The 27950-nt window shown below is 41.0% G+C and overlaps 1 protein-coding gene across 1 annotated transcript; it reads right to left on the bottom strand.

Moving 5' to 3' along the window:
* Nucleotides 1–4475: 4475 nt before the first annotated feature.
* Nucleotides 4476–27799, bottom strand: LOC138143687 (cystatin-A1-like). Its single transcript, XM_069064914.1, has 3 exons — nt 27641–27799; nt 7707–7808; nt 4476–4900 (listed from the first exon to the last, which is right to left on the bottom strand). Exons 1-3 carry the CDS (start codon nt 27704–27706, stop codon nt 4772–4774), a joined length of 297 nt encoding a protein of 98 aa, XP_068921015.1. The 5' UTR covers nt 27707–27799; the 3' UTR covers nt 4476–4771.
* Between the last annotated feature and the right edge of the window lie 151 nt (nt 27800–27950).

Genomic DNA, 27950 nt, shown 5'->3' with positions numbered 1-27950 from the left:
GTTCCAGGAGGACCTGTCCCTGCTAACTTTAAATTCTCCCACATCTTTTTAAAAATTATATTTAAAATTTTCAAAAAAACAAAATATATTTTATCTTTCTTGTATCCCTCCCCACTATAAAAAGAAAAACAAAACCCTATAACAAATATGTATAGTCAAGCAAAATAAGTTCCTGTTTTGGCTATGTCTAAAAGTTTATCTCACTCTGCTCCTCCTAAGTCCATCACCCCTCTCCCAGGAGGTGGGTAGCATGCTTCATCTTCAGACCTTGGGAATCATGGGTGATCATTGTGTTGATGAGAGTTCTTATTTGTTTCCTCCCCAATCTCACTGACACATCTGGAGGGTGGAGAAGAAAGCTACAACAGCAGGGAAAATGTCTGGTTGCTGATGTTCTAGTCACAGCTGTCAGTACAGACGTGTCCCTGAAAATATAATTGCAGGTCAATTTTTGTAGAATGAATGTAGCAGCACTATTGCCCCTTTTCTGATCCCACTTCTCCCCAGTATTTCACTTACCAGACTGCTGTTGGGATTTCTCTACCATGCCCCAGAAACGTCTTCATCCTAGAGGATCACTCCAGCCCTGGAATAAACACCTTGAAAGTGCCCTTTGCCATTGTGCTCCCCATAGGAGGGCTCCCCTAAACCTGTGTTTTAGACTGCCCAGGCCAGCCATGTCCTCATTTCTCACCAGGCTGCATTTGGGACTTCTCTACCATGACCCCAAGCTTAAAAGTCTTCATCCCATCCCATCTTTTGCAGCTTCTTTTAATGTCTTGTCCTTTCTTGTGTTGGGGCATTGGGGGGACCAGGGGGGTTGTATTTATATCTTTAGTGCTTGGCACAGTGCCTGTCCCTATGCTTATTACTTTCTATTTACTAAGGTAAGGGATTAATAAATGGATGTTATGGTTGTAATGGGGAAAGTGCTTGTCTCCAAGCTCTCCCACCCCTTCTACCAAAGCATGCTGCCTTGTTTAAATAAATCTGGCTCAGCTGCCTCAGGGATTTGAGAAACATTTGGAAAGGAATTGGAGTGCTTTGTTAAGCTTTGGGACTGGTGGAGAGTCGATTTTTGGGTGGGAGACACTCTGGCATGGGTGCTGAAGGAAAAATACCTCTGGCCTTGAAATCACAAATCAGGTAGGAGTGTTAGACCTGCTTGGTGATAAGCTAGGAGTTGTGGGGTATTCCCACTTGGGCAAGTTTCTTTGAATTCAGAGGTCAGCTGGAACCATGGTCCAAGAGAGCATGCATAAGGGGTCGTTCTTTGTCTAGTCTGCCCTAGAAATGTGATGAAGGGAGGAGTTCTCTTGCTGGGACAGGCAAACTGTAGCATCCTCTCAGCAGTCCCAGGCCAGGACCCATTACAGAGAAAGATTTCTCTCTGACAAAAGGCCAGAGGTTCTTGTGGAGGTAACTAGTGGAGGGCCACCATTCAGGGAGCTTTCCAGAATCCTAGAAGGACTTCAGGTTGGCTGGGGAGGGGAGGTAGGAAGCTATGGGGAAGATGGGCAGCTGCTGCCATCTGCTGGTTGGTAGCTCTGCAGAGCTGCAAGAGAAACCATTGTCCCAGGACCTAAATCTGAGAGTCCCAGACTCCATGCTTCACTTTCTGGTCTTAGTCACCAGACTTCAGCTTCCCTCTACTCTGTGGCCCTTTTTTCCATTGACTTCCTCCTGGAATGTCCATTTTGAAAAAAGGTCAAGGCCAGCCAGGCCTCACACTCTAGACTTCACCACCATGTTCCTACATGGGTCCTTACCCTGCTCCCTCCACATGCTTGCTTTTCATTTCTGTCTTCTGCCTTTCAGAAGGTTGGGACCACTTCACAACTCTTCTAAAAAATGTGTACAGGTCTTGTCCTTTTATAGCTCCTTGAATAATTATTGTTTTCCTTTCTGTCACCTTTGCCAAGCTAATGGATGAGAAGTAGGACCTCAGAGTGGCATTAATTAGTATGACTCTTACTTTGATTATGAATCATATAATTTGGTGCATTTTCCCATATGTTGTTAATTGCTTGAATTTTATCTTTTGAGAACAGTTTATAAAATTAGAGCCAGCTAGGTGTTGTGGTGAATAGCTTTATGACGTCATCATACTAATAGGCAGGTTGAGTGAATGGTGGGCAAGTTCTGGGGTCATAATATTTATACATATAACACACATAAACAAATGCTTTTTGAGGTCTTCAATAATGTTTAAGAGTGTAAAGGGACATAGGACCAAAAATTTTGTGAACTTCTATGCTAGACTATACTTCTTTTTGTACTTCTGATAACCTAGATCTCTACACATAATCTCAATTTTTTAAAGATATTTGAAAATTCTTCTACTTTGGGAGCTTTCATCCCAAACGCTGGGGTTTTCTCAGCTGCCGGATGTATTAGATGGGTGCTCTCTCTGAGGTCTCCACACGTTTTGGCAAGCTGGACACACAGCCCAGGACCTCCACCCTAGACTGCAATCCAGATCCAAGCAGGTTAAAACAACAGCAATTACCCCTTAGACTGGTGCTTTGTCCCCCTACACTCTGCAGGCCAGGAGCTGAAGCTGTCACATGGTGCTGACTGGCTGTGCCATCTCAGTGGCTTCTCGCCCCAGGGGGCGAGAGCCATGCACTACCACTTACTGGGTCCCAAAGTCCAGACTACACTGACCTCTCACTTTGTCCTTCGAATTTATGTGTTGATAATTCTGGAAATGGCCACAGGTGCTGCTGATCTGGAGTCCCTCCAGCCAGTGACTGGTCAGGCCCACCCTCTGGCTAAAGCCTCCTCTTGGGGCTGAGCTCAGCTCTGCTCCCAGAGTACTACGCTGGCCTGCTGGGCTGTCCTTAGTGGGAGGTTAGCTTCTCTGTGTCATTTTGTGGGTTCTGCAGCTCCAAAGTTTGTTTAGAGTCCCCTTTTTACATGGATTGGGGAAGGTGGAAGCTGGAGCAGTGGGGAGGTCCTGCTTCTACTCCTCCATCTATGGCTATGATTCTTACAATACTATTTTCAGTAAATGTTTTTGCTTTCAGTTAATTGTGTCAAATGACCAACTGTTAAAGGCAAAAACACTGCTGGGGGCTCATGAGCTTTTGTTTTAAGAATGTGGACCCACAGAGTATTTTCAATCTTAGGTGGGTGCCTCTTTCCCCTATCCTTACTCTCATGCAACCCTTCAAGAGTTGGTTTACTGAATGTCCTACTTACACAACTAAATTTTTTCTTGGTTCTGACTAATGCAGTTATACAGGAGGCAAATTAGTATAGAGTGTTGGAGGGAGCTGTTACCATAGTAAGAGAAAGCTCCATAATCATTGTAGGTAGACCTGGCCTAGCAAGGAGAATGAAAAACCACAACCCACCCCTGCTGAAAGTCCCTAGTGAAGAGCAAAAAGAAGGTGGGAACCCCTGCTAGACAGTTCAGAGCAGATCCAGGATAATGAAGTGTCATTTGGAGATGTGTGGACACAGGGAGCTCACAGTGTGGAGGTGGTGGTGTTAGAAAGGATATTTTAAAATATTCAGAACTTCCCTTAATGAAAAGTTGATAGAAGAAAACTAAGGAATGGTCATCTTTTCCATTTTCTCTTGAGTCCCTAGACCTGGAGTTAGAAGACAGTAAGAAGCTCCCACCTCTCAGATCAGGTGAACACAAGCCTCAGTGAGGAAGGTGACTCTATCAGGACACTTTTAATTAAGCACCAACCACAAGTAGAAAGAACTATGGCAAGGCCTGGGGGAAAGACATTTTGATTTGACATTACCTAAGGAGCAGCTTCAAAAGAGATTCCTAAGAGAGCAGGACTCTCCAACTTTGTGATGATGAGGAAATACCTTGAAAGCATCCAGGTGGTGCTATCACTGACAGGTAAATACTGCTCATTAGTTCAGGCAGCAGAGGAGAGCTGTCATTTCACCCCAGCAACTCTGGTCTGCCTTCAGACAGACATGGATATAAAGAGACAGCCAGTCTAGGGTAGAAGCAGCTTCAAGGACCATGAAGAATCAGAGAAGAGAGTCTGACTGCAGAGAGAAGACCCTGCACATGCAGCTGAACAACCCATCCAGAGAGGAACCATATCTAGGTCATGTAGTACCAGGAGACGTGAGCTGGCTTTGCCACACGTGGATCCTGCACTTGACCTCATTCCCACTGTACTCTAAGCTTGATTTCACTTTCCCCATGGACACCACGTATTTGTGGGAGAACATGCCTCAGGTTTATTGTGTTGGTAGTGTTTGGTAAGTACTAGTCTTTCTATGCCATCTGAGTAAATGTTTTTGCTAATTATATGGGATGTAGACCCATAGGATTGCCCCTACTACCTGGGATTGGAGCCCTTATATGGGAACCCAACCCATAACTGCATGTATAAGTTGGGGGAGGAGTCCAGAGAGGGCACTACACAAATTTGTTTGGCAGTTTTATAGGGTAACCTAATGCTCCTTGACTATTGGAAAGAAATTTCTACCATGGGTAGAGCCGAGATGTAAAATGATTTATTAGAGGAAATAATTTCAGAATTGATTAAAAATTTTTAATTGATATCTTTTGTTCTTATATCACTTTATTTATGAATATATATTGTCCCTTTCCTCTATCCAGTGAGCCATCCCTTATAACAAAGAATAAAAAAAGAGGGAACATTGACAAAACTTTCAAATACATTATCAAAGTCAAAATCTACTTTACAAAGACTCATGTTTCATTTCACTTGTGCTTATTGATATAGGATGCTCACGAAAGTGACCAAATGCATTTTGGACTATGGCTCTAAAAGTAGGTCACTTCATCATCCTTGGTTTTTCCAGTCTGGTAGTCCAATAGCTCCACTGGCTCACCTGTGTGAGGGAGAGGTTTCAATATTTTCAAATGTACATATTGATCACCTCCAAGATGTACCTGCAAATAAAGAAAAGTGGAAAATCAGTGGTGTGTATTCCAACCCAGTCCCTCTCACCCCTGAGAGTCACTGTATTGGGTACATTCCTGTTTTAGTTAAGGGTTATGGCCAGATGACCTCTGATGTGAACTGTACATTTTTATTCTAACTTATGAATGAGCCTAACAAAATTATAGCAGGGAGTGACCTGAGAGATCATTAAGTTTTATTTTTAAAGCTAAGGGAATTGAGTCCCACAAAGGGCCAATGAACAAGAATGTTCATTTATGCAGCCACATCATGCTACTGTCAGTTCTTAAGGTCACAGATTTAAAGCTGGAAGGGACTTAAGTCCCATCTGCTCATTTTGTAGTTGAAGAAACTGAAGCCCAGCGAGCTCAGTCATTGTCCAGAACTTGTATGTTACTTGTGAGGCAGCTGGGGCATTCGGTGGATACAATGATGGGCCTGGAACACCTTCAGTCATTTCCTGTCTGCCTCAGTTTCCTCAACTGATTTCCTCAATCTGAAAAGTGGGGATGACAATAGGCCCTGCCCCTTTGGGTTGTTGTGTCAATAAGATAACATTTATAAAGAGCTTGGCATAGTGCCTGGCACAAAATAGCTGCTTAATAAGTACTTGTTCTTAACTCACCCCTCCCCCCACAACCCTTCCCATCCTTTGTCCAAAGTCACAAAGCAGCTGAGCCAGAATCTGATCCCAAATCCAGCCTGTTTTCATTACACCATGGCTGACTCTAATTGTTAAGCACCTGGATATTTGAATACCTCAACAACTAATTTTTAATAAGAGGGCCAGCTGCTGTTTTGAATTTAAATTATGCCTCTGTCCCAGAGATCCATTTATTTTTAAGGGTTTTATTTTCTGATATTTGTAGGAAAAAAAGATCATATATCATACAAAAATAAGGGCTCCCCCTTTTTAATTTTTACCCAAGTTTATTTGAAAATAGTGTGGCCTTTGTACTTCTTGTGCCTTCTCCCTGGAGGGAGGGTCCTATCTCCTCACTGTTCCCATCTCTGGTGTTTCATCTCCCATTCCCTCCCAGACAGTAGCACTTAGCACACTACCTTTAACAAAGTCCTATCTTTAGAAAAACAGAGTAAGTGAAAGCAACAAGACAGCTGGGTAGTGCCTTGGAGAGGTAAGGTATTGGTTAAGTCACATAACCACTGTAGGCCCCAAGTACCTCCCTAGGACTGATCTGCAAAGTCAGCAGTTGGGTTCAGATCAGTGTCAGTAGAGAGGGTGCTCAGATGCAACATTTCCCACAATGAGAGCATGATGGGCCTGGAGTCAAGAAGACCTGAGCATGACTCTTACCTCAGACACTTACTAGCTGTGTGACTCTAGGGAAGTCACTTAGACTCATTCTCCTCATCTAAGAAATGTCTCTATCTCATTGGTAAGGAGAAAATGAGAGAATATGCATGAAAGGCCTAGCATGTAGTTGGCCCTTAATAGACATTGTTCCCTTCCTTCCTGTGCTGCAGCAGGTGTTCCTGCCTGCCTGACATCTCCTAGTACCTTAATACAGCCTCGTTAACTCAGCTGAGGTGCTTCTACTCTGCTACACCTTAAAGACAGAAACACTTGGATCCATCCTATCCACATTTCCTAGGTATCTACTCACAATCCCCAAAGGAGTGGCCGAGGAGTTAACAGCAGTTAACCACTGCTGGTTACATTGAGGGTCTCCAGGGTCATACATTTCTTTTAAAATTATGCTGTCATGGAGATTACTGGGTTTTACCTGCAGAGGGTTCAAATCTTCTGACACTTAGTAGTTGTATAACCCTAGGTAATTAATACCTGTGACTGATAAACAAAGTCAATAGATGGGTTTAGATCTGGTTTGGTAGAGAGGGTTCACAGACCAACAATTTACTACAATGATAAAAATCCATCATGAATTTGGAAAAAAAATCTCTTAAATATGTCTAGGATTTGTAAAAAATAAAAGTGTACTTTAGTAATTTCTGATAAGATTGTATATGAATTCCTGGCACCAATGGTGATCTACCACTCACATTTTGTACAGCTCTCATATAAGACAGGATGCTTACTCTCAAGCAACATATACTCTAGTTGTTTATATAAGCCTTGTTTCAGAGGCTATGGTGACATGAAAGACCCAGTACTTTGCGAATTTTCTCCCTCTTTTATCTCATGGTTCCTATCCAGGAAATCCTAGGACAATATGCCCTGAGACTTTAATCTCCATTTGGAAGCATGTAATTCACAATTGTGTGGGCTAACCTGTTATTAGAGGAATCATAAAAGCAAATGGAATTTCCCAAATGAATAATCATGAGTATATTAAAGTCTGTATGTAAATTCTCAGAGTCACAGTCTTAAACATGAGAGAACATGATAGAAACTCATTTCTATTAATCATCCTGTCTTGGTCTTTCCTCTCTCCAGTTGTCTGGCTACTCAAAGTAAGGGACTAGGAGAGCCTTTATCATTCTCTTTTTCTCTCCCTCTATCTCTCTTTCTTCTCCCTTCCCTCTCATTTCATCATCCATTTTTTGGTTGACATCTCCCATGTTCAATATGAGAGGAAAACCTACCACATTAGTCCTCTTTTTCTCAGGTTGTCATGAATCTCTTTCTAAAGTGGGTTCCTCCTTTCTTAACTTTCTCTCAGGTACCATACCATCACTTTATATTTCCCCTGGGGCAGACACTTTCATTTCTCCAGTTACTCAAAAGGTAAAGGGACAAACTATCTCCCACACTTTCTACGTACATCCAAATAGAAAGAAAATGCAGTAGAATTCAATGACTTGTTGAACACTGACCTTTACATAATATATGATCCCAGCAACCACTTGGGTTTTGTATTCTATGGCCTCAAAAGTGTCATATTTTTCGTTGCTCTTTTTTTCAAACTGTGGCTTTACCTTAAGAAAAGAGAGGAGGTAAGGAATTTAGTTAATTTATATGAAAGTAATTTCTGGTTTGGTCTACTCAGTGGCCAATGTAACGCTGCCAACAATGGAATTTTAGTCAAACCCTTCTTTCCCCCCATTCCTCAAACAATTAATAAATGATTTTTAAAAAATTTATGTTTTTGCCTACTGTGCCTAAGGCACTGTGCCAGGTGTTGGGAATTAAATAAAAAAAAACACAGCCAACCCCTGCTCCCAAGGAGCTTACAATACAATATTTACCCAAAATAATTTCAAAAGGAAGGAATCAATTATGACAGCAATTATTTCTTCCAAAGTAGGAATAAATGATTGATTGACCACATATGTAATGGGTTGCTAGGGTTCCCTCAGAGACTGCAATGCACATCTTCTGCTGAGGATTCTCTAAATCTCTGAGTTTCTAAAGATCCTAAGTTAGAATCTCAGAACCTTAGTTCGAAGGCACCTCAGTGACTAATCTATGCACAGTCCTAATAATAAAAGAAAAAAACAGCCCCAGTATAGGACATATCTAATGAGTTGAAGGTCAGTGTGGTACAGTGGACAGAGTGCTGGATTTGTATCCAGTGGACCTGGGTTCAAATCCTGGCTCTGTCACTACCTGTGTGACTTGAAAAAATTATTTCACTTCTGTGGGCCTCAGTTTCCTTATCCCAAAACAAGGAGGTTTGACTAGACTACTAAGCTCTCTTCTGCCTTTAAAATCTGTGATTCCATGCTCACCCAGTGTTTGTTTGAAGACTTCCAGTGAGGAGGGACAGTGGCAAGCTGAAGAATACTACCATTGGAGTCAGAGGATCTGGATTCCAATCCTGCCTCTGATCTTTACTTCATGTGACCTTGTGCAAGTCATTAGGGGCCTCAGTTTCCTCAACTGTAAAAGGAGGTGGTTGGACTAGCTGGTCTCTGAGGTCTGTTCCAACTCTAGATTCGGGGTCTGATGGCCTTCTCATTCCACTTTTGGATAACTCTAGTTATTAGAAATGCTTTCATGATTTCAAGCTTAAATTTGCTTCTTTTCAACTTCCAACCATTACTACTGGTTCTGTCTTCTGGGGCCAAACAGATCAAATCTCATCTCTCTCTATCCCTTCAAGTACCTGAATACATTTACCATGATTCCAGTGAGTCTTCTCCATGCTAATCAACACATCAACAAGCATTTATTACACACCTACCATGTGTTTAGTCACTGTGCTAGGTACTGTGGTACAAAGACAAATAATCCCTCTGTTTAACCTGAAGAAGAATAAGATTCACTTTGGTGTCCAAATTTCAGGTTCAGAATTAGTTGCCTAGAAATCAGCATCATCTCATGCTTCTTGCGTTCGGTCGTTTCAGTGGTGTCCAACTCTTCATGACCCCATTCGGGTTTTGTTTTGTTTTTGCAAAGATACTAGAGTGGTTTACCATTTCCTTCTCCAACTCATTTTACAGACGAGGAAACTAAAGTAAACAGAGTTAGGTGACTTTCCCAGGGTCACACATCTAGTAAGTGTCTGAAGCCAGATTTGAAATCAGGAAGATGAATCTTCCTGACTCTAGGCTCTATCCACAATGCCACCTAACTGCTCTAAATTTGCAAAGCACTATATTTACATTAACCCATTTGATACTGTTCTCAACCTAGAATTCAATAAATGAAGAGGTATGGCTGGAAATTTAAAAAAAATTGAATTAGCAGCAGCAGGTACAGAGTGGTTGGGCTGGTAGGTGGCTCAGTGGAAAGAACATTGAGCTTGGATCAGGATGACTCAAATCCTGCCTCAGACACTGACTACTGTTGTTAAGAAAGATTGTCTTCAAAAGGTTAAGAGCAAACTGAGCTCTGGGCCAGGCCTATGCAATGTGTATTCCTTTGAAATAATAATAATCTCCTTTTGCTACATTTTTCCCAAGTCTACCTGATTTCTTTAGGGTGAAACCCTAATGAAGATTTTTCTTTCAACACTATGCATGTTGGTTACAAGCATTTGCATTTGTTTTTCCAACAGAAGTGAGTAGAGGAGGGAGAGAAAATAGATTTTTGTTCACTAAAACAAATTAAACTAAGTTTAAAAACTTTCTTAGCAAGCAAAAGTCAGGCAAACTTTTTTTCCTTCAGCTTCCCCCATACCATACAATGCATTATCAGATTTAACATTTTTGGCTCTGAGTTCTCTGCTTTCCAGGATTGCCTCACCCTAAGCCCTTCAGGCAGTGGCCAAATTGTCAACTTCTAACTTTTCATCTAATCTGTGGTCTCTTATACAAGCTCACACTCTTGGATTTTTAAGTAGTTGTTACTGTCAGTAACTTCCTTCAGAAAGACAGGGGCTTATAATAACAAAGTACAAGGCTGTGCTTCGAGCACACATAATGTTGTCAGTGTGGGTATATCCTCTGCCTACATAGGTTACAAATACTTCATAGATGGTCTTTATGAGTGTCTGTGGCCAATACACACACATCACCTGGTTCAGCATTTTTCTGATAATAGACCTTTCATAAGTAAGCCAGGCTGATCCTTGGTCTTCAGGCATGCAATTTGTCACCAGGCCTTTCTGGCTAGGAAGGGCCTGCTAGAGCTTATGCTCTGAAGGGCACAGGTTTGGAGAGCACAGGATCACCTCCACACTATGATAAAGCATTGGAATAGGACGTCCATGGTTTACACCTAACTGTTATGAGAAGTCTTAAAAGAGTAGAGAAGTAATAGGCATCCCTGTTCTTCATGGAAATAGGAAAGGAAGTAACTTTCAAAAGTGTAAATGCCTTGTCCTCATCATTAAATGATTAAATCATTTGTTGGAAAAACATAATGATTAAAATCATTAAAATCTGCCTCCTTTCTTATTTATCTTTAGTCACCAAACCTGTGTTGCCTCAGTCAAAACGTCTTTTTCTTTTTTTTTTTAAACTTGTTAAAGACCTTAGCTTAAGAAGGTCAAGGTCTCCCATTCTATCCTGGGCTATCTCCAGTCCTGATCTCTATCTTGCCACTGCACCCAGTGGGCTCCAGAGGAGAAAGTGAGCCCTTTCTCACTGAAATCCAATTCACTTGCATGTCATGGCATCACCTTCCTGAGGTCACAGTCCCCTTTGAGAATGTAGGACAAGCAACAAACCTGCCCCCACAGGTCAAGGGGTGTCGTGGAGTGAGCTCTGCCTCTGGTGTTGGGGGTTACTTTAACTTTCCCCTCTGACGTTCACTTCCTGTGTATCATAGGGTGAGTCATCTCTAGCCACCTCAGTCACATTAGCTGTTAAAGGAGGGACTCTAGTAGAGCTGAGCTCTTGAGGCCACACGTAGCCCTCTAACTCCTTGGATGTGGCCTTTTGACCAAGTCCAAGTTTTACAGAACAAATCCTTTTATTAAGAACATTTGTTTTGTGAAGTTTGGATTCAGTCAAAGAGCCAAACTTGACCTAGAGGGCCACATGTGGCCTTGAGGCCCCCAGGTTCTCCAGCCCTAGACTAGATGACTTCTGATGGATCTTCTAGTTCTAGGGGTTCTATACCCAGGGTATACAGACAAACCCCCAAGGAACCCACAGATAGATTTCAGGGGTTCATGAACTTAGATGTGAAAAAAATTACATCTTTATTTTTTCTAAACTTTGGTTTCCTTTGTAATCTTACATAAAAGTAGAATCACTTTGTTGTTATGCATTTAAAAGCATTGTTCAGAGAAAGGGTCTATGAGTTTCATCAAACGGCTAAGGGGATCTAAGACAGACAAAAAGGTAGAGAACCTCTGGCCTAGCTCTATGAATCTGTGTTCCTATGGTGACCTCACAAAGTTGTAGAAAATCACAGAAGCAGCAATTTTAGGGATGGATTGGACCTCAGCGGCCATCTAATGCACCCATACCTGGGATCCCCAATATAACATGCCTGGCACAAGATCATCCCACCTCTGCTTGAAAGGCGAAAGGAGAGCATCGCCAACTCCATGTCAGTCCATTCTGCTTCTGAACAGCTCTAGATAGATAATTGACTTTATTTGCAACTTACATACATTGTTCCTGGCTTTGCCCTTTGGGTCCAAGCAGAACAAGGCTAATAATTCTTCCAAAGGATAGGTTTTCAAATGTTGTTGAGACCTTTCAGCCGTGTCCAATTCTTTGTGACCCATTTGGGGTTTTCTGGAGTGATTTGCCATTTCCTCCTCCAGATCATTTTACAGATGAGGAAACTGAGGCAAACAGGATTAAGTGATTTGCCCAGGGTCATGCCGTTAGTAAGTGTTTTAGGACAGATTTGAATGCAGGAAGATGTCTCCCTGACACCAAGGCCTGGTGCTCTATCCACTGTGCCACCTAGCTGCCACTTTCAAATACTTCAAGGTAGATATTTTGCTCCCCGTCAGTCTTTTCTTTTCCAGGATAAACAATCCCTTCAGTGGATCTTTCTATGACATGGACTTTGAAGCCTTCCACTCTTTTAGCCTCTTTTGGACAGTTCCCAGTCCATCAATGTATTTCATAAATCCAGGCTGCCCAGAAATAAACACAATTCTCCAAACTTGGTGAGATACAGCATGGTCAAAGAGAAAGAGCCATGGGCTTGGAATCAAGAGGCTAGGGTTCAGGTGAACTCTATTGCTTACTAGCTGTGAGACTTTGGGTAAGTCCTTTAACTTCTCTGAATTTTAAGTACTTCATTTGTCAGAGCAAATCAATTGAACAAACATGAAACAGCTACACTCTACCCATAAGACATTGTGCTGAACAATAAAGGACAATATAGGTCCTCTGACTTACATGTAGTAGATACTAAATGGTTTATTAAATGAAGGAGTTTATAATCTAATATGTGAGAAATAACACATTCCCAGATGAAAAGGATTCAAGGGAGACTGTGATTCAAGGGCAGAGAAGAAGTGTAGATTAAGTGCTACCAGGAAATTAGAGGAGGGGGAGCTCATCTTGCAGGAGAGATCAGTAAGGCTTCTTGGAGAAGGGGGCCCAACCTGAGTTGGGACTTGAAAAAGGAGAAAGATTTCAGCAGGTAGACATGTGGAGGGAGGGACAGTATTAGCTGCCCCACCCTGCCTAATAGAATTGTGAGGAGCAGATGGCAGCAGGCACAGGAGAGAATATTTTAGACTCCGTACAGACTAGAGGGGGATATTACTGTCTGATTCTGGAGCAATCTCTGAGTATCCATCCACTGACTGAAGTAGCTTCAGAATGAATGCTTGCTGTTCTCTCTCAGGGTTTCTAGGGAGGAGGCAGCAGACCAATCTGGGGCAGGGCAGGGCAGGGGAGGAGGAATAATCTGGGGCAAAGGGGTGACTAACTTCCCAAGCAGGAAAAAGGAACAGCCAACTGCTCTGGGAGAGGCCATTCTTTCCTCTTTCCCCTCCCCTCCTGCTTTTTTCCTTTTCCTTTTTATTCTGAACTTAACAAGCACCAAATAAGATGAACATTTCTACATGCAAAGCAGAAGGGGGAAAGAGGTAGAGCAAAATTGCACAGGTAGCTGAGAATCTGACCCCAAACAGCTTACTTCTGGTTCCAAGTAGGATGTATTAATGTACCTGTTTTCCAGAACCTTTCCAGCATTTGCAAAGCTCCTTTATTTAGGTCAACTTTGCCTGATGGGTGTGAGGTGGTAACTCAGAAATGCTTTAATTTTTCTAAGTATTAGTGATTCTGAGATTTTTTTTTCCTTCTGGCTAATGATAGCTTGCATTTCTTCCTCAGAAAGCTTCTTGTTTTTATCTTTTGACTATCAATAGTGGTGGTGGTGGTGGTGGCATGGAGTTTAAGGTGGCTTTAGAAAGGAAGGACAGAGAGGAAGCCAGAAAATGGCTCAGATAAGAGGAGTCGAGGAGGGAAAGGCTGGTGTGTGTGTGTGTGTGTGTGTGTGTGTGGACTCCCAGTATTATATGATTATATGTTATAGAGACAAGGCAGATGTTGGGGAGGAGGAAGGCAGAAAGAATTAGGTTCATAGTAATGCAGTTTGAGGGGGCATTCAGGGACCCCTCAAGGACTGGAGTACTGGACAGGGTCATCTGGAATGAATTCACAGACTCAAGCACTCTTTAAGTCAAAGTGGCAATGGTTTACTTTTACCCTTTTCAGTGGGCAAAAGTTTACAAGGAACCTGTGACCTGTGTACAGTTGAAGTTTATATAGGATAAACTATATAGTAAAAAAGTGCCAAATATGCTAACTAGGTAATATGGGATGGGATTAGGGAGGAGTTAAGGAGCGGTCAGTTCTTAAAGGAACATGTACTTTTTGTATCTATTGGGCAGGTGTTTTACCCAGGGTTCACTGGGAAAAGTAAAAAAAGTTGGGGGGGGGGTCACAAGGAGGTGTGGTTTTTAGGCCTGCAATGTCACTAAGTCAATTAGTGACCAGGGCTGACTGAGGAATGCTCAGTCTGCCATCCATCAATGTCAACTTTGACAAGATAGATGTAGGGAGTATCCATATGTCTAAAGTCTAAGGTATATATAATGAGGAATCCAAGATGTATATAATGAGGTAGGGAGTTGGTATAGATAATCCAGCGGAATTATTACAGGTGCATCTTGTTACTGAACCAAGAAGATGGATAAGTATTTGGCTGGGGTCTACTCATGAGTTATTGCTAGGCATAGTGGCTTGGGCTGGGGAGAGATTGCCAAGGACAGTGTTTTGAGGCTAGGGAGAAATATGGTCTTGGAATTGGGGTCCAAGTACAGGCACCCAAGTACTCCATCAATAGAATATGTGGTGGTGTGTATCATGACTTTCTTCTAGCATGCTAAAAATTCTATTTCCAATCATTTGTGAATAAATAAGTTCATATTTAGAGTTTGAGGTACCTGTCAAGGGAGCTTCTGACTCTCTGGGGAGTAGTAGGTCCTGAAGTTCCCAGATCATCTGGGTGGGGGCAACAGGCCAACAAACCAAAGTCCTATCCAAAATATATCCAATCCCTGAGTTCACATCAGAAAGAAGTCTCTAACACAGTTACATCAGGTCACCACATGCTTATATGAATATTCTTGGGTGTGTGCTCATACACCTAGTTACAGAGTAAATAAATCCAGAGTGATACACACAGAGAAATGTCTACATACAAACCCATAAGAAAACAGGCCAATATAGTCACTGGCATTCAGATTCCCTGTACATTTACAGGGCTGAATGTTTTCCAGAACCATTCTAACCATAATTTTCATTTTGATCAATCAATTTATCATTATAGTAGTAGGCAGAAGGTGACATGAAATGGGAAGAGTATTGGACTAGAAAATGGAAGCCTAATTTTTTTTTTTAAATCATGGCTCCTGTTCAAAATTAAGTGGCAGCTTCTATATGAAGCCTTGCCTGATACACCCAACTGCTAGTGTACCCCCACCCCATTGACGTATTTGCTTTGTATAAACTTATTTATGCACAACTTGTCTTTCCTAAGAGAATATAAGCTGAAGCAGAGAATGTTTCCTTTTTGTCTTTATATTTCCAGAACTTAATAAGATCCTGGCATATAGTCGGTGCTTAATAAATGTTTGCTGAGTAATTGCCACTGTGTGACCCTGGGTGAGTCATTGAATGTTCTGAAACAGTCTCCTTCACTTTTACCTTTTAGACTCCCTGGTTTCCTTCAAGACTTAGCTCAAATGTTACCTTTTACATTAGTCCTTTTTCTGGTGCCCACAGTTGCTAGTGCCTTTTCCTCTAAGGTTACCTTGTATTTGTTTGTATAGACTGTATTTATGCTGTGCTGTCTTCCTCCTTAAAATGTTGACTCCTTTGTGAACTGATCCAACCATTCTGGAGAACAATTTGGAACTACAGGCGAAGGGCTATACATTTGTACATACCCTTTGATCCAGCAATGCCACTGCTAGGTCTATATTCCAAAAATGTTTTTAGAAAAAGGAAAACAGACCTATTTGTACAAAATATTTATAGCAGCTCTTTTTTGGTGACTAACAATTGGAAATTGAAGGGATGCCCATGAAGTGTGGAATGACTGAACAAGATGTGGTATATCATTGTGATGAAATATTGCCATGCTATAAAAAAAATGACAAGCAGGAATTACACAAACTGATGCAAAGTGAAGTGAGCAGAACCAGGAGAATGTTGTATACAGTAACAACAATATTGTATGATGAAGAATTGTGAATGACTTTGTTATTCTTAGTAATACAATGATCCAAGACAATACTAAAGGACTTATGATGAAACAGGCTATCTGCTTCCAAAGAACTGATGTTGTCTGAATACAGACTGAGGCATACCATTTTTCATTCTCTTTCTTTTTTTCTTTCTTTCTTTTTCAAGGCTTCTTGTACAATACAACTAATATGGAAATGTTTTATATGATTGTACATGTGTAGCCTATGTCAGATTGCTTGCCATCTCAGAAAGAGAGAAGGAGAAGGGAGGGAGGGGGAAAGGGAAGGATAGAATTTGGAACTCAAAACTTTAAAAGTCTTAAAAATAATTTTAACATGTAAGTGAGGGGAAAATAAAATATTATTTAAAAACATGAATGTTGACTCCTTAAGAGCTGGAGCTATTTTGCATTTATCTTTGTATTCAGAGGACATAGTACAATGCTTGGCATTTAATAAATGCTTGCTTGCTTGATTCACTTCTTTGGGTCTCAGTTTCTACATTTGTGAAATGAGGAAGCTAGACTAGATAACCTGAAAGTCCTTTATCATTCTCTGACTGAAGTTAATGAACTCCTAGATTGTTGGAGCTGGAAATAGGCTTAGATACCAAATCTAGCTGCTTTATTTATACATGAGGAAACTGATGCTCAGGAAGGGGAATAACTTATCCATATTCATCCTGATCTTTGTTCTTAACTAATAAAACAGTAACGAACATGCATATGACTGGTAATAGATTTGATTAAATATGATGGTAAGGATGCTTCAGTAATAGGCCCCCTGCTACCTTTTGAAGATACACTCATGGATGCACTTACACCCATATGCACAGTGACATTCACAGACATGAGAAGCAGTATGGACCAATAGACAGAAGGCTGGCTTGGGAGTAAAGAAGACCCGGGTTCAAATCCTGCCTCTGGTATATCATAGCTACATGGCCATGGGCAAATCACTCTCAGTGCCACGTAAATTTCTAAGTTATACATGAGTTGCTGATCTACATTGATGGAGGGAGTTTTCATTCTAGAACTTTCCCACACTAAAGAAATCACAATCTAGATATTTAAAATCATTTAGATGTTCATGCACATTTATATACACGTGTAGATATTTATATTTTCTCAATCAATGAGTATTCATTAAACACCTATGATGTGCCAGGCACTATGCAAGGAGGCTGTTGTCATAATCTAGGAAAGGGGTAGTGAGGACCTGAACCTCAGTGGGAGCTCTATGAGAAGGGAGAAGGGGTCGGTGAGAGGGATGTGTCACTTATTTCTATGATAGATAATGTTGCCTAGACTGGAAAGAGCAAGCTAATTTTTTTTTCTTTTTGGAGGGCAATTGGGGTTAAGTAACTTGCCCAAGGTCACATGGCTAGTTTGTGTGTGTGTGTGTGTGTGTGTGTGTGTGTGTGTGTGTGTGTGTGTATGTGTGTGTGTGTTAAGCGTCTGAGGCTGGATCCAAATCCAGGTCCTCCTGACTCCAGGGCCGGTGCTCTACTCACTGCACCACCTACCTGCCCCTGAGCAAGCTAATTTTAAAGTGCTTACTAGCACCACTAAAGTTCCACTGGGTTCACATCAAGAGTATAGAATGGAAAATTCAAGGAAGAAGTTTAGATGAGTATCAATTTTATTTATTAAGTAAAAATAATGTTATCGTTATAACATGAGGGATGTTATAGAGTTTAAAATATCAAGATTTAGTGAGTGATTTAATATGGGGGGGAGGGGGAGTGTGAAGAGATGAGGGCAATGCTGAGATTCCAAACCTGAGAAACTGGAAGGACAGCGGTGCATTCAATAGAATTAGGGAAGTTTTGGGGTGGCTAGGTGGTGCAGTGAATAGAGCACCGGCCCTGGAGTCAGGAGGACCTGAGTTCAAATCTGGCCTCAGATACTTAACACAAAATTAGCTGTGTGACTTTGGTCAAGTCATTTAACCCCAATTGCCCTGCCTTCCCCCCTCCAAAAAAAAAAATAGGGAATTTTGGCAGAGAAGAGGGTTTTGAGAAACAGATAATGAGTTCAGTTTTAGACACACTAAGTTTGAGATACCTGTGGGCTATCTACCAGTTTGGGCATTCTGAAGAAGCTATCCAGTGAGCTGCCACATTTCCCTACCATCCAACACACATTGCTGCAGTTCTGTTTTTCTGGGCTTCTCATGGAATACAGCATTAACTTGCCTGAAACCTAGGGTCCTGGCATACATCTGGGAACATTCTGGTCAGACAAATGGACTGAGGTCTGACTGCATTTCTGCCAGGGCTCTTCTTTGTCCTTGAAGAGGGGATTCTTTTTAACCAATCACACTTGCCTTCATGATGTCTCTCTAGCCTCTGTGGCTACCTGCAGTTCAATTATTGCTCTGTGAAGTCTTGATGGATGGGCCAGGGTTTCATTGGGTAGAAGGAAGAGAGGAGAGAGGGAAGTCCAGGGCAAAGTTGTGGTGGGGGCAGGAGGTTTGAGTAGGGCAGGAAAACAAAAGCAAAAGAAAGGAGGCAAGAATGGGCATATGTTTTCATGACTAGACAGAATAGAAGGTACTTTTGATCAAAAGAACACAGATTAGAGCTGGAAAAGACCTTAAAGATTATCTACAAGGACCCTCTGTTTTTCATGTGAATAAACTAAGACCCAGAAAAGTTTAAAAATTTGCCAAGGTCACATGTGTAGTAAATGGAAGAAGTGGGATTTGAACTTATGTCCCTTAATTCTAATCATTCTTCCCACTGCAATATGTTTCTTCTCTGGGAGAGGAGGAACTATATCTTATTTCAACTGACTTTTCCCTCACTGCTTAGCATAGTGGTCTATGGGTAGCAAGTGGTTGATAACTTTTGTTGTTATAGTTGTTGTAGGCAGAGAACTACCCCCTTATGGAGGGTCTGGAAAGCCAAGGAGAAGAGTTTGGACTTGGTTCAGTAGAAAATAAGTAGAGTTTTTTGAGCAGAAGAATGATGCAATACTTTGTAGAAATATTTGAGGAAGGTTTACACAGAGCATAGATTTAATAGGGTAGAACTTTGGGTTAAGCAGACCAATTAATTGTAATGTTAATGGGATATAAGATCTTCCCTGCCCATTAAGAGGCCTCAGGTGGAGCCCATTAAGGGAAGCTTGTTTAGGGGAGGCTTGCTTGTAGGAAGGCTTTCACACCTCTTGCTAATTTCTAATTAGGCACTGAGTCAAGAGGGTTATGATGCCTTCTGACTCTAAAAAAGGGTATATAAACTCTAAGGTTAGCATTTTGCTTTGGGAGTTTCTGTGATTTGACCAAATGAGACTCTGGGTAGCCATTAAGGAGCCCATCCTGGCTTCGAAAACCCCAGATGTTGGCCCTTCTCTCTCTGGTAACTGTATGCATTGCCCTGGTCAGACAGTTGAATCTGTCTTTTGATCTGTGCTAATTTCTCAGAAGTTAGAAACCCTGTCTGTTGGTCTTTATTTCTCTGCTCTCTATTTTCTTTGTTTGGATTTTCTCTGAAGTTCAGGGTGCAGATTTTCCCCTTGAACTAATGAATGTAATTAAAAAAGCTTGTTGCCCCCTTGAACAGCTGTCTTTCCTAGGAAAGCAGATCTAAGACCCTGTGCTAGCAGTCGTCCTGGGTATGCCAGTGGGGTTGCTAACACACTAGTAGAGTAATCCAAGAGTGAAGTGATGAGGGCTTAGAGGAGACTAGGTGGCTAGGGGGGAAAGGATAGGAGCCATATGGAGGGAAACATTTCCAGTCCTTGATAAGTTGGATATAGATGATAAAACAGAAGGATGACTAAAGATAAATCTAAGGTTTTAGACCTAGGTGACTGGGAGAATTATTGGTGGCAATGACAGGGATGGAAGATGAGAAAGGGAATGAATTTACAGGAGACTTAGGAGTTCACCTTTGGTCATGGTGACTTTGAGTTAATACCATCATGTCTCAGTGGAAATGACTCCTAGGTAGCTGAAATTGAGGGATTTGAGTTTGACTGGGGGCGGGGGCAAATATTAGATTTGGAATTTGGAAGTCAACTAGTGAAGAGGTAATAGTTGAAGCAATGGGAAAGGAAGAGAGTACAGATTTATAGCTAAAGCATTTGCTGAGCATTCTCTATTGGCCAGATACTGTGCTAATTGCTGGGGGTACAAATATAAGCAAATAAGACAGGGAAAGAGAAAATATAAAAGGATGCTGAAAAGTGAAAGTGGAGGGTGGGGGAGAGGTCCCTCATTTGGGTGCAAGATAGGAAGAAGTACAGAGAATGAGTGGAGCCAAGAGAGGTGACTGTGCCCAGGGCCCCTCAGGAAATGGTGGTCCAGACTAGGGAGTCACCACTGAGGAGAGTGAGTGTCAGAATAGAGATTGCTCCGCAATGAGAAGGCCACTGTTCAGGAGGTAAAATATAGAGAAGGAGTTGATCTAGGAGAAAAGTTATGAAGGCTGAAGTTTGAGTCTTGGGAAATTCTGAAAATTAAGGAACAGAAGGCTAGAAAAAGGAAAAAGAGAAGGATTGTTTACAAACCTAGTTGAATGAGACCAATATAGTGATACAGAATCCAAGTGAAGAGAGAATTTTGATAAAGAGATCCCACTCTTTGGTATTTTTTTTTTTTGCAGAGGTGGGGACTTAAGAAGAATGGTGAAAATCCTTTTGGACTTGGTTGTTAGAGTTTTTGAATATTTTTTCTTTTTCTTTTTTACTCTTTGTTGTAAGGAATGCCTCCTTACATGGGCAAGGGAGTTTATGGGAAATAAAAGTGATGGAAAAAGAAAATATATCATTTTTTTAAAGAGGGAGTTATTATTGTGTGTAATGATTATAGAGGACAAAGAGGACATAGAAAGTAATCCTCAGTTGAGAATTAAATTGGAAAAGGTCATGGCAGCCCCAGCCCAGAATAGTGAAGGCAGCATTAAAAGTGACTGGTTTCAGAGTCTGGAGTGGGTAGGGAGCCAAAGTAGTCAATAGTGAGTTAATGAAGTGGGAGAGGTTGAGTGCTTGGAGGGCCCAGTGAGAGTGAAAAGCAGGTTCAGCAGGTATGGGGGAGTGGGTGAGGTGACAGTAAAGAAGCTGAGATCCCAAATGGGAAGGACCCTTTTTGAAATCTAATGGGTGGAGCAGGATCCAAGGATGAGGAGGTCTAGGGAGGGTCTCTGCTGACATGTGCCAACTGTTTGCATTATGATGAAGCATGTACACAACTCAATATTGATAGGATCATAGGTCTAGAGCTGGAAGAAACCTTGGAGAGAGGCCATCTATTCCAATCCCTTCATTTTATAGATGGGAAAACTGAAGTATAGGGGGGTTAAAGGACTTGACAAAAGTCACAGGTAGTAAGTGTCAGAGGTAGGATTTGAACCCAGATCTCCTAACTCCAAAGTCAGCACACTTTCTCCTGTGCAACCCTGTGTTTGTCAGGAATGCTGCTTGGGGGTCAGGTTTATTGCTTGAAATTCATGGAATAAATTAGCCCTCAGAAAATGAAGACTGGTTAGTGAAATTGATCCACATTGACTCTTTGTCTTGCTCATTTTCATCTGACATCTACTCACTGTCTACTTCATTCATTGCTCCGTAGACTTGACTTCATATAAAGAGACCTACATAGATGATAATGAGAGAATGACAGGGTACCAGGAACAACTGTTATCAAGAATCAAACCAGGATATTACCCCACTTAGCAACTCTGCATTTCCAAATTGTTTTGTACAGCTTCCCAGTGTCTCATCTGGTGGCAGTCTTTTTTTGGACGTTTGTATTCAATGAACATCATTATTAATAAAACAGTAACCCTTATTAGTATTGATTTTACACATATCTACATTCACAGGAAGGTCAAATAGTAAAATTGAAACTTAAATCCTTTGGCCAAATAAGGAGAAGTTGGGACTCATTGGAAAAGACCCTGATTTGGGGAAAGATTGAAGGCAAAAGGAGAAGGGGAGAGCAGAGGATGGGATAGATAGATTATGTCACAGAAACAATGAACAAGAACATGGACAGACTTCAAGAGAGAGTGGCAGATAGAAGGGCCTGATTTGCTGTGGTCCATAGGGTCCCAAAGAGTTGGACACGACTCAACAAAACCAAAAACACTACTGACAGAACTGTCATATTTCTTGAATAAAACAGACAGAAATGGGCTGTCTGGTACATAGTTTCTGAAGTATCTTTCACATTGCATTTCTATTTTAATGGTTGCTATGACTAAAGAAATTATAACCTGTGGTGGACATTTCTGATGACAAGCCTCTCCCCATTTAGCTAAGCTTGCCCTCAGGGAGCAGACATATTCTGTTTTCTTTTCAAAGCCATTCTTTGTTGTTCAGTTGTTTCAGTCATGTCTAACTCTTTTGACCCTATCTGGGGTTTTCTTGGAAAACATACTGGAGTGGATTGTCATTTCCTTCTCTGGTTCATTTTACAGATGAGGAAACTGAGACAGACAGGGTCAAGTGACTTGCCCAGGGTCACACAGCTAGTAAGGCCAAATTTGAACTCAGGAAGATGACTCTTCCTGATTCCAGGCCTGGAAATCTATCCCCTGAGCCAGCTACCTGCTCCAAACCCTTTATAGCTTGGTAGACTCTATCTGAAGCAATCCTCTGCCATCATAGCCAGTGAGGACCTCCTTGCCTTCCATATGATGCTAATTAGTTGATTCAGTCAATTCAGTAAAAACAACAACAAGCAATCACCCCATCAAGTCACTGGAAATATTCAGTCAAAATAGGTCAAAGGAATTACACAGAGAAAACAACTGTATACAGTTAATGTTGTCTATCTCATCAGATTGGGCGCTCCATGAGGGCAGGCATTTCATTTCATTTTGTACATCCTTCTGTCTTTCAGAGTGCTTGGCACAGAGGAGGTCATTAGAGCATAGATTCATGGATCTAGAGGTGAAAGGGACCTCTCAGGACATCTAGCCCAACCCCTTTACTTTGCAGATGAGAAAACTGAAGCCCAGAAAGAAGCGATTTTATCCAGTGTTACTCAGGCAGTCATTTGAACCCAGGTCCTCTGACTCTAAAGGTTGTTCTCCATATCAGTGAATGGATGGATCTTTAGCCACATGCTTATGATGGCTTAACAATGTTATTGTGTCCACACCACCAGTAGATAGGTAGAGAAGTTGGATATAGTTTGCTTCTGTTTCTGAGGACCCCAGAAAGACAGCAAGGATTCTAGATCCTCCTTAAACACTGGGGTGAGCCCGGGTATAGTTTGGCACCAAACTTCCAAGGTTACTGTGGACGCAGAAAAATTGCAGCATAGTGGAAGGAGTGATGAGCTCGGAATCCAGCGCTCTTTACAAGAGCTGGGTTTGAATCATGACTGACAATTACAACCTGTGTGACCTTAAGCAAGCCACTTCACCTTTCTGGCTCTCAGTTTCCTACTCTGTAAAATTAAAATATTGGATCAAGTGACTCTGAGGTCTTTTTAAGCTCTGAGTCTAGAATCCTATAGCCTACATATAGGAGAAATATTGTACCTCCAGAGAAGATCCTAGTTAGGGACCAGTGTAGCTATAGTCATTAAACTGAGGAAGGAGGCACTCAGGTGATATCTATTTTTTTTTTTTTTTGCAGAGAAATTCACAAAAGTTATATGGTGAGAAGGGTTGCAATCTGCACCAGAGGAGTGAATACCCTCTTTCAGTCTTGTAGGAGTCTTCAGGACTGAGTGGTTTATGGCTGGCTCAAACACCCCAAGGCTGCTATTGAAAGAATGAGTCTTCTCAAGCTGGTCTGATCTGTTCTAAACCCACAGGATTAGGCTGGAACCCCACTGCTCTTGATCATGTTGAAAGTCAAATGTATTTTTGTCTCACCACATTTAACTGCTCATTAGTCAGGACAATTAAGTGAGAGCAGCCTCCTTGAGGAGCCATGTGACTGTCTGTCCTCACAGGAGAAGAGGAAGCAAAGGAATCATACTTGCTTTATTCTTTCTCATCTTTTTCTTTTGTTTTACCATTGGTTTTTATGGGTTTCTTAGAATCATAGAATCTCAGGGTTGCAAAGGTCCTCAGAAGCCATCTAGTCTAACACTCTCTTTTTATAGGATAAGAAACTGAGGCCCAGAGAGTGTAAGTGACTTGCCTAAATTCATACAGTTCTGACACTAAGAGTTTATCAAACACTTGATATATGTCTGGCCCTGTATTAAACTCTGGGGATACACAAAAGGAATTTGACCCAATATATTGAGCTATAATCACCTCTGTCTCTGTCAGTCTCTATCATTTCTCAGTTATATCTGTACATGTCTTATTTCTCTTACTGGATTCTAAGTTTCTGTATCTGAATTTCAGATACTGTATAAAAATTCATTATGTGCCAATATTTACATTCATCTACAATTAACTGTAAGTACTTAATGAGATAAATTCCCAGCAGAAAAACTAGATTAATAGAAGAAAACAGATCTCCAAGGTCCTCAGAGTTATAGAAACACATTAGTGGTCTTGGGCATATTAAGATCGAAACTGTTTATGGAAATTCATTTTTGCTTTAATACTTTATGAATCTCTCTATGTGGGCATTCCCTCCAAAACTGAAGACTAAAATCCATACATTCCTCTTCTTCCATGTCTGTCTATACATGGCCACAGGTGATATACCCATTCCTCTAGATTTCTCAATATTGTTTAAAAACCAGATGAACATACAGATTATCCACCCATTTACCCTTCACTTTTCCTACATGACTGACTATTGTAGTCCATTACAGCCATTTTGGGAATTGGGGGCTTTCATAGAAGAGAAAGACTGAACGATAGTGCTTAAAATAGTAGACTTTTACTTTGGAAGTATTTTACTGCCTACCTCACACAAGGTAAGGCTGAGGTAGACTTGAGATATCCAAGGACATGAGGGGAGGACAGGGAGTTAAGGCTAGATGGATTCAGAGGAATACTATATCAATATCTCAGTCCCTGGAAAGCCAAAAATACAACCAGGACTGAGTGCCCAGAGTCGGGTCACTGGTCTGGATGATGATCTTTGGACCATGACAATAAAGAGGAAGGGGATTGATGATTCTGAGAAAGGCTGCTTTCTGTATTTGGCACATTCATACTACACTAAGCTCTCATTGTTCCATGGTATAGGGACCTCTAAATTCTGGCTTTTACACCAGGGTTGCTTAATGCAGAAGAAGTCAGTCATTTTGGGAAGATGATCGATGCTGAATCTTTGTTAGAGGTGTTAGAGGTTAAGAAGATGCTGAGGAATGGCCAAGGGCTTTCTTCCTCTCTTCTGCTGTCAAAAATGGGGCATGGAAATCTCAGCATGGAAGAGTCTAACATATCCTTCCTCATATAGAAGATTCCAGAAAACAAATAGGATGGAGTGCCAGGAAGGAAAATGATTACATGTCTAGAGCAAAGGCAAACTATCTGTACCACATAAGTTTTATTGATATCACAGAGTCTTTTTGGGCTACATTGGTCCACTTCCTTCTCATGATCAAACATCTCTTGTTCAAACATAACCTTTGTGTCACTTCTATGTAATTCTTCATAGGTAATGTACTATATATAATGTATTAACACCCACCATGTATCTTTCTTTCCATGTTCCTGAGTGTCCCCCACCCCCAGCTTTAATTATTGGGAACACTTTGTTATATTCTATAATACATAGTCATGTACATCATCACAATAGTAGTGTTAAGAAAATGGCTGATTCAGGAAAATAATTGGACTCATTAAAAGACTATGTAATTTCCAAAATTCAGCCTACTCTCCTTTTCCTCTTCCTCTTCTATTCTGGTCTGGTTCATCATCCATCTCCAATGCCTGTCAGAGATGGATATTCTAACGGACCAACTCTATGGACTGGCCATTCATTTAACTACATATCATGGTCTATACAATGGACAATCTTCATCCACTTGCTTTTTTACTGTGCTTGTGAATCTCTAAAACTACAATTATTCTAGGTTTTGATGCAATCTACACAGTGCTGTCCAGAAGCAGGAACATCTGGAGGACATTGTCATTTTTAGGAATCCCCTTTCTAGTTGGAATCTTCCATGACAGTGGCATATTGGGTTGGCAACAGTTAATAAACTCAAGTAAACACTCAAGGTTATTATTATTTTTTTGCACACAAGTCACATTTCTACTGTCTCTAAAATGCTAAACATTACATGATTTGAAAGATCTGAATAGAAGTAATAACTTCTTCCATTCTATAGTGTTTGTCTTCCCCTTCATAAAACCATTCTTTTCTTTTTTTTCTTTGATTGCATATTTTTATTTTGACAGATTAATGATTTCTTAGTGGCCTCATAAGTGCACCTAGATCTTGTGACCGGTTTGAATTAACTGACCACAAAAAGGATTGATAATGAGTTAGAAAAGAACAAGTTCTCATTTTTCAATCACCATCTTCTCCATGAACTAAAGCAAATTATCTGTTTCTGTTGATTTCTGTTGATTTCATAAGGTACCAGAAGATATGTAACAAGGTTGAATTTCCCATATTTTTAAAAATGTCTCCTTCCCAAATACAGTCATTCTGAATGTTACCTTCAGTACCCAGAGTGGCACCTATTTTTATTTTTAAAATTGATGCCTTTCGGGGCAGCTGGGTGGTGCAGTGAATAGAGCACTGGCCCTGAAGTCAGAAGGACCTGAGTTCAAATCTGACCTCAGACACTTAACATTTACTAGCTGTGTGAGCTTGGGCAAGTCACTTAACCCCAATCGCTGTACCTTCTCCCCTCAAAAAAAAATGATGCCTTTTATTGTTACATCACCTTTATTTCTAGATCTATCCTTGCTCTCTCTCCTCGCCATTGAACCATGCTTTGTAATAAAGATTTTTTTTTAAAGCAGGAAAAAAAGCAGCTCAACAAAAACTAACCAACCACGTCTGACAGTCTAGGAAACGTTCCACAACTGTGGTGTCTCATCTCTGCAAAGAGAGGAAAGCGCCTTCTCATATCTCTTCTCTGAGGCCAGGCTTGGTCATTATAATGACATGGTATTTAGAGGGTTTTTTGGTCCTTTTTTTGCCCCATAGAAACACAAATCTAGAGCTGGGAAAGACATCAGGGACCACCTACCCCAATGCCTTCATTTTACATTTGCAGAAACTGGTACCCGAAGGCATTAATCAAATTGCTGAAGGTCATACTGATAGTAAGAGGCAGAGGGTGGGATTTGAACACACTTGCTTTGATTTCTAATTCAGTGCTCTTGTCGCTGTACCAGATTCATAATGTCGTAGCCATTGTGTATATTTTTTTTTCAGTTTCTGCTGATTTTGCATCATCTCACATAAGTCTTCCCATGCTTCTCTAACCTCTTCTTGCTCATCATTTCTTATGACATATGAAAGTTCTGTTTCATTCTTATACCACATTTTTTTAGCCATTCCCCAAGTTAACGACTGTCTAACTTTCTTTCAAGTTCTTTGCTACTACAGAAAATGCTACAACAGATAAACTAGTGAATGAGAACATCATAGAGATGATAGACAAACCTCAAAACTAATTCTTTGAAAAGACTAACACAAATGGCAAACTTTGAGAAAACAGAGGCAGAGGCACAGTCACACACACACACACACACACACACACACACACACACACACACACACACACAGGCTATTACATTACCAGAACCCATTATTTTCAATTAGATCCTTCTTTTCATAGAATGTACTACCTCACCTCGTCAACCATATCCTGAATTTCTGGAGTTGCAGATTTAGTTTCACTTAAGCCTCCAGTCATCATTTTGGTGGTGGTTGATGTGCAGAAAGGGATGCTAGAACTGAAATGATGAAATGATAAGGTCAGTCATCCTGACTCCAGTTTTAAAGGGAGTCAGGCTCTCCTCACCTCCAATGAGTGCAAGGGTGTGTCATAATAAGAGCACCACCTTCTTGATTGTAGAAATGACTTATTGCTCACTCGTTACTATATGTTAATTCATGAACATAAATGTAAAGTATTGTCATATAATAAAGTAACTAGATGC

Source organism: Petaurus breviceps, unplaced genomic scaffold, assembly GCF_028583685.1.
Source record: "Petaurus breviceps papuanus isolate PSGF00001 unplaced genomic scaffold, PetGlider_PUasm1.0 90654, whole genome shotgun sequence".
Taxonomy (NCBI): Eukaryota; Metazoa; Chordata; class Mammalia; order Diprotodontia; family Petauridae; genus Petaurus; species Petaurus breviceps.
Note: the sequence above shows the minus strand (reverse complement) of the source record. Positions and strands in the feature narration are given on the sequence as shown.

Coding starts and splice junctions, on each gene's coding strand:
- LOC138143687 (XM_069064914.1), bottom strand. CDS start 27,706: ATGATGACTGGAGGCTTAAGTGAAACTAAATCTGCAACTCCAGAAATT. Junction 7,809..27,640: donor TTCAGGATATGGTTGACGAG/GTGAGGTAGTAC, acceptor TCTTTTCTTAAG/GTAAAGCCACAGTTTGAAAA. Junction 4,901..7,706: donor GGATCATATATTATGTAAAG/GTCAGTGTTCAA, acceptor CTTTATTTGCAG/GTACATCTTGGAGGTGATCA.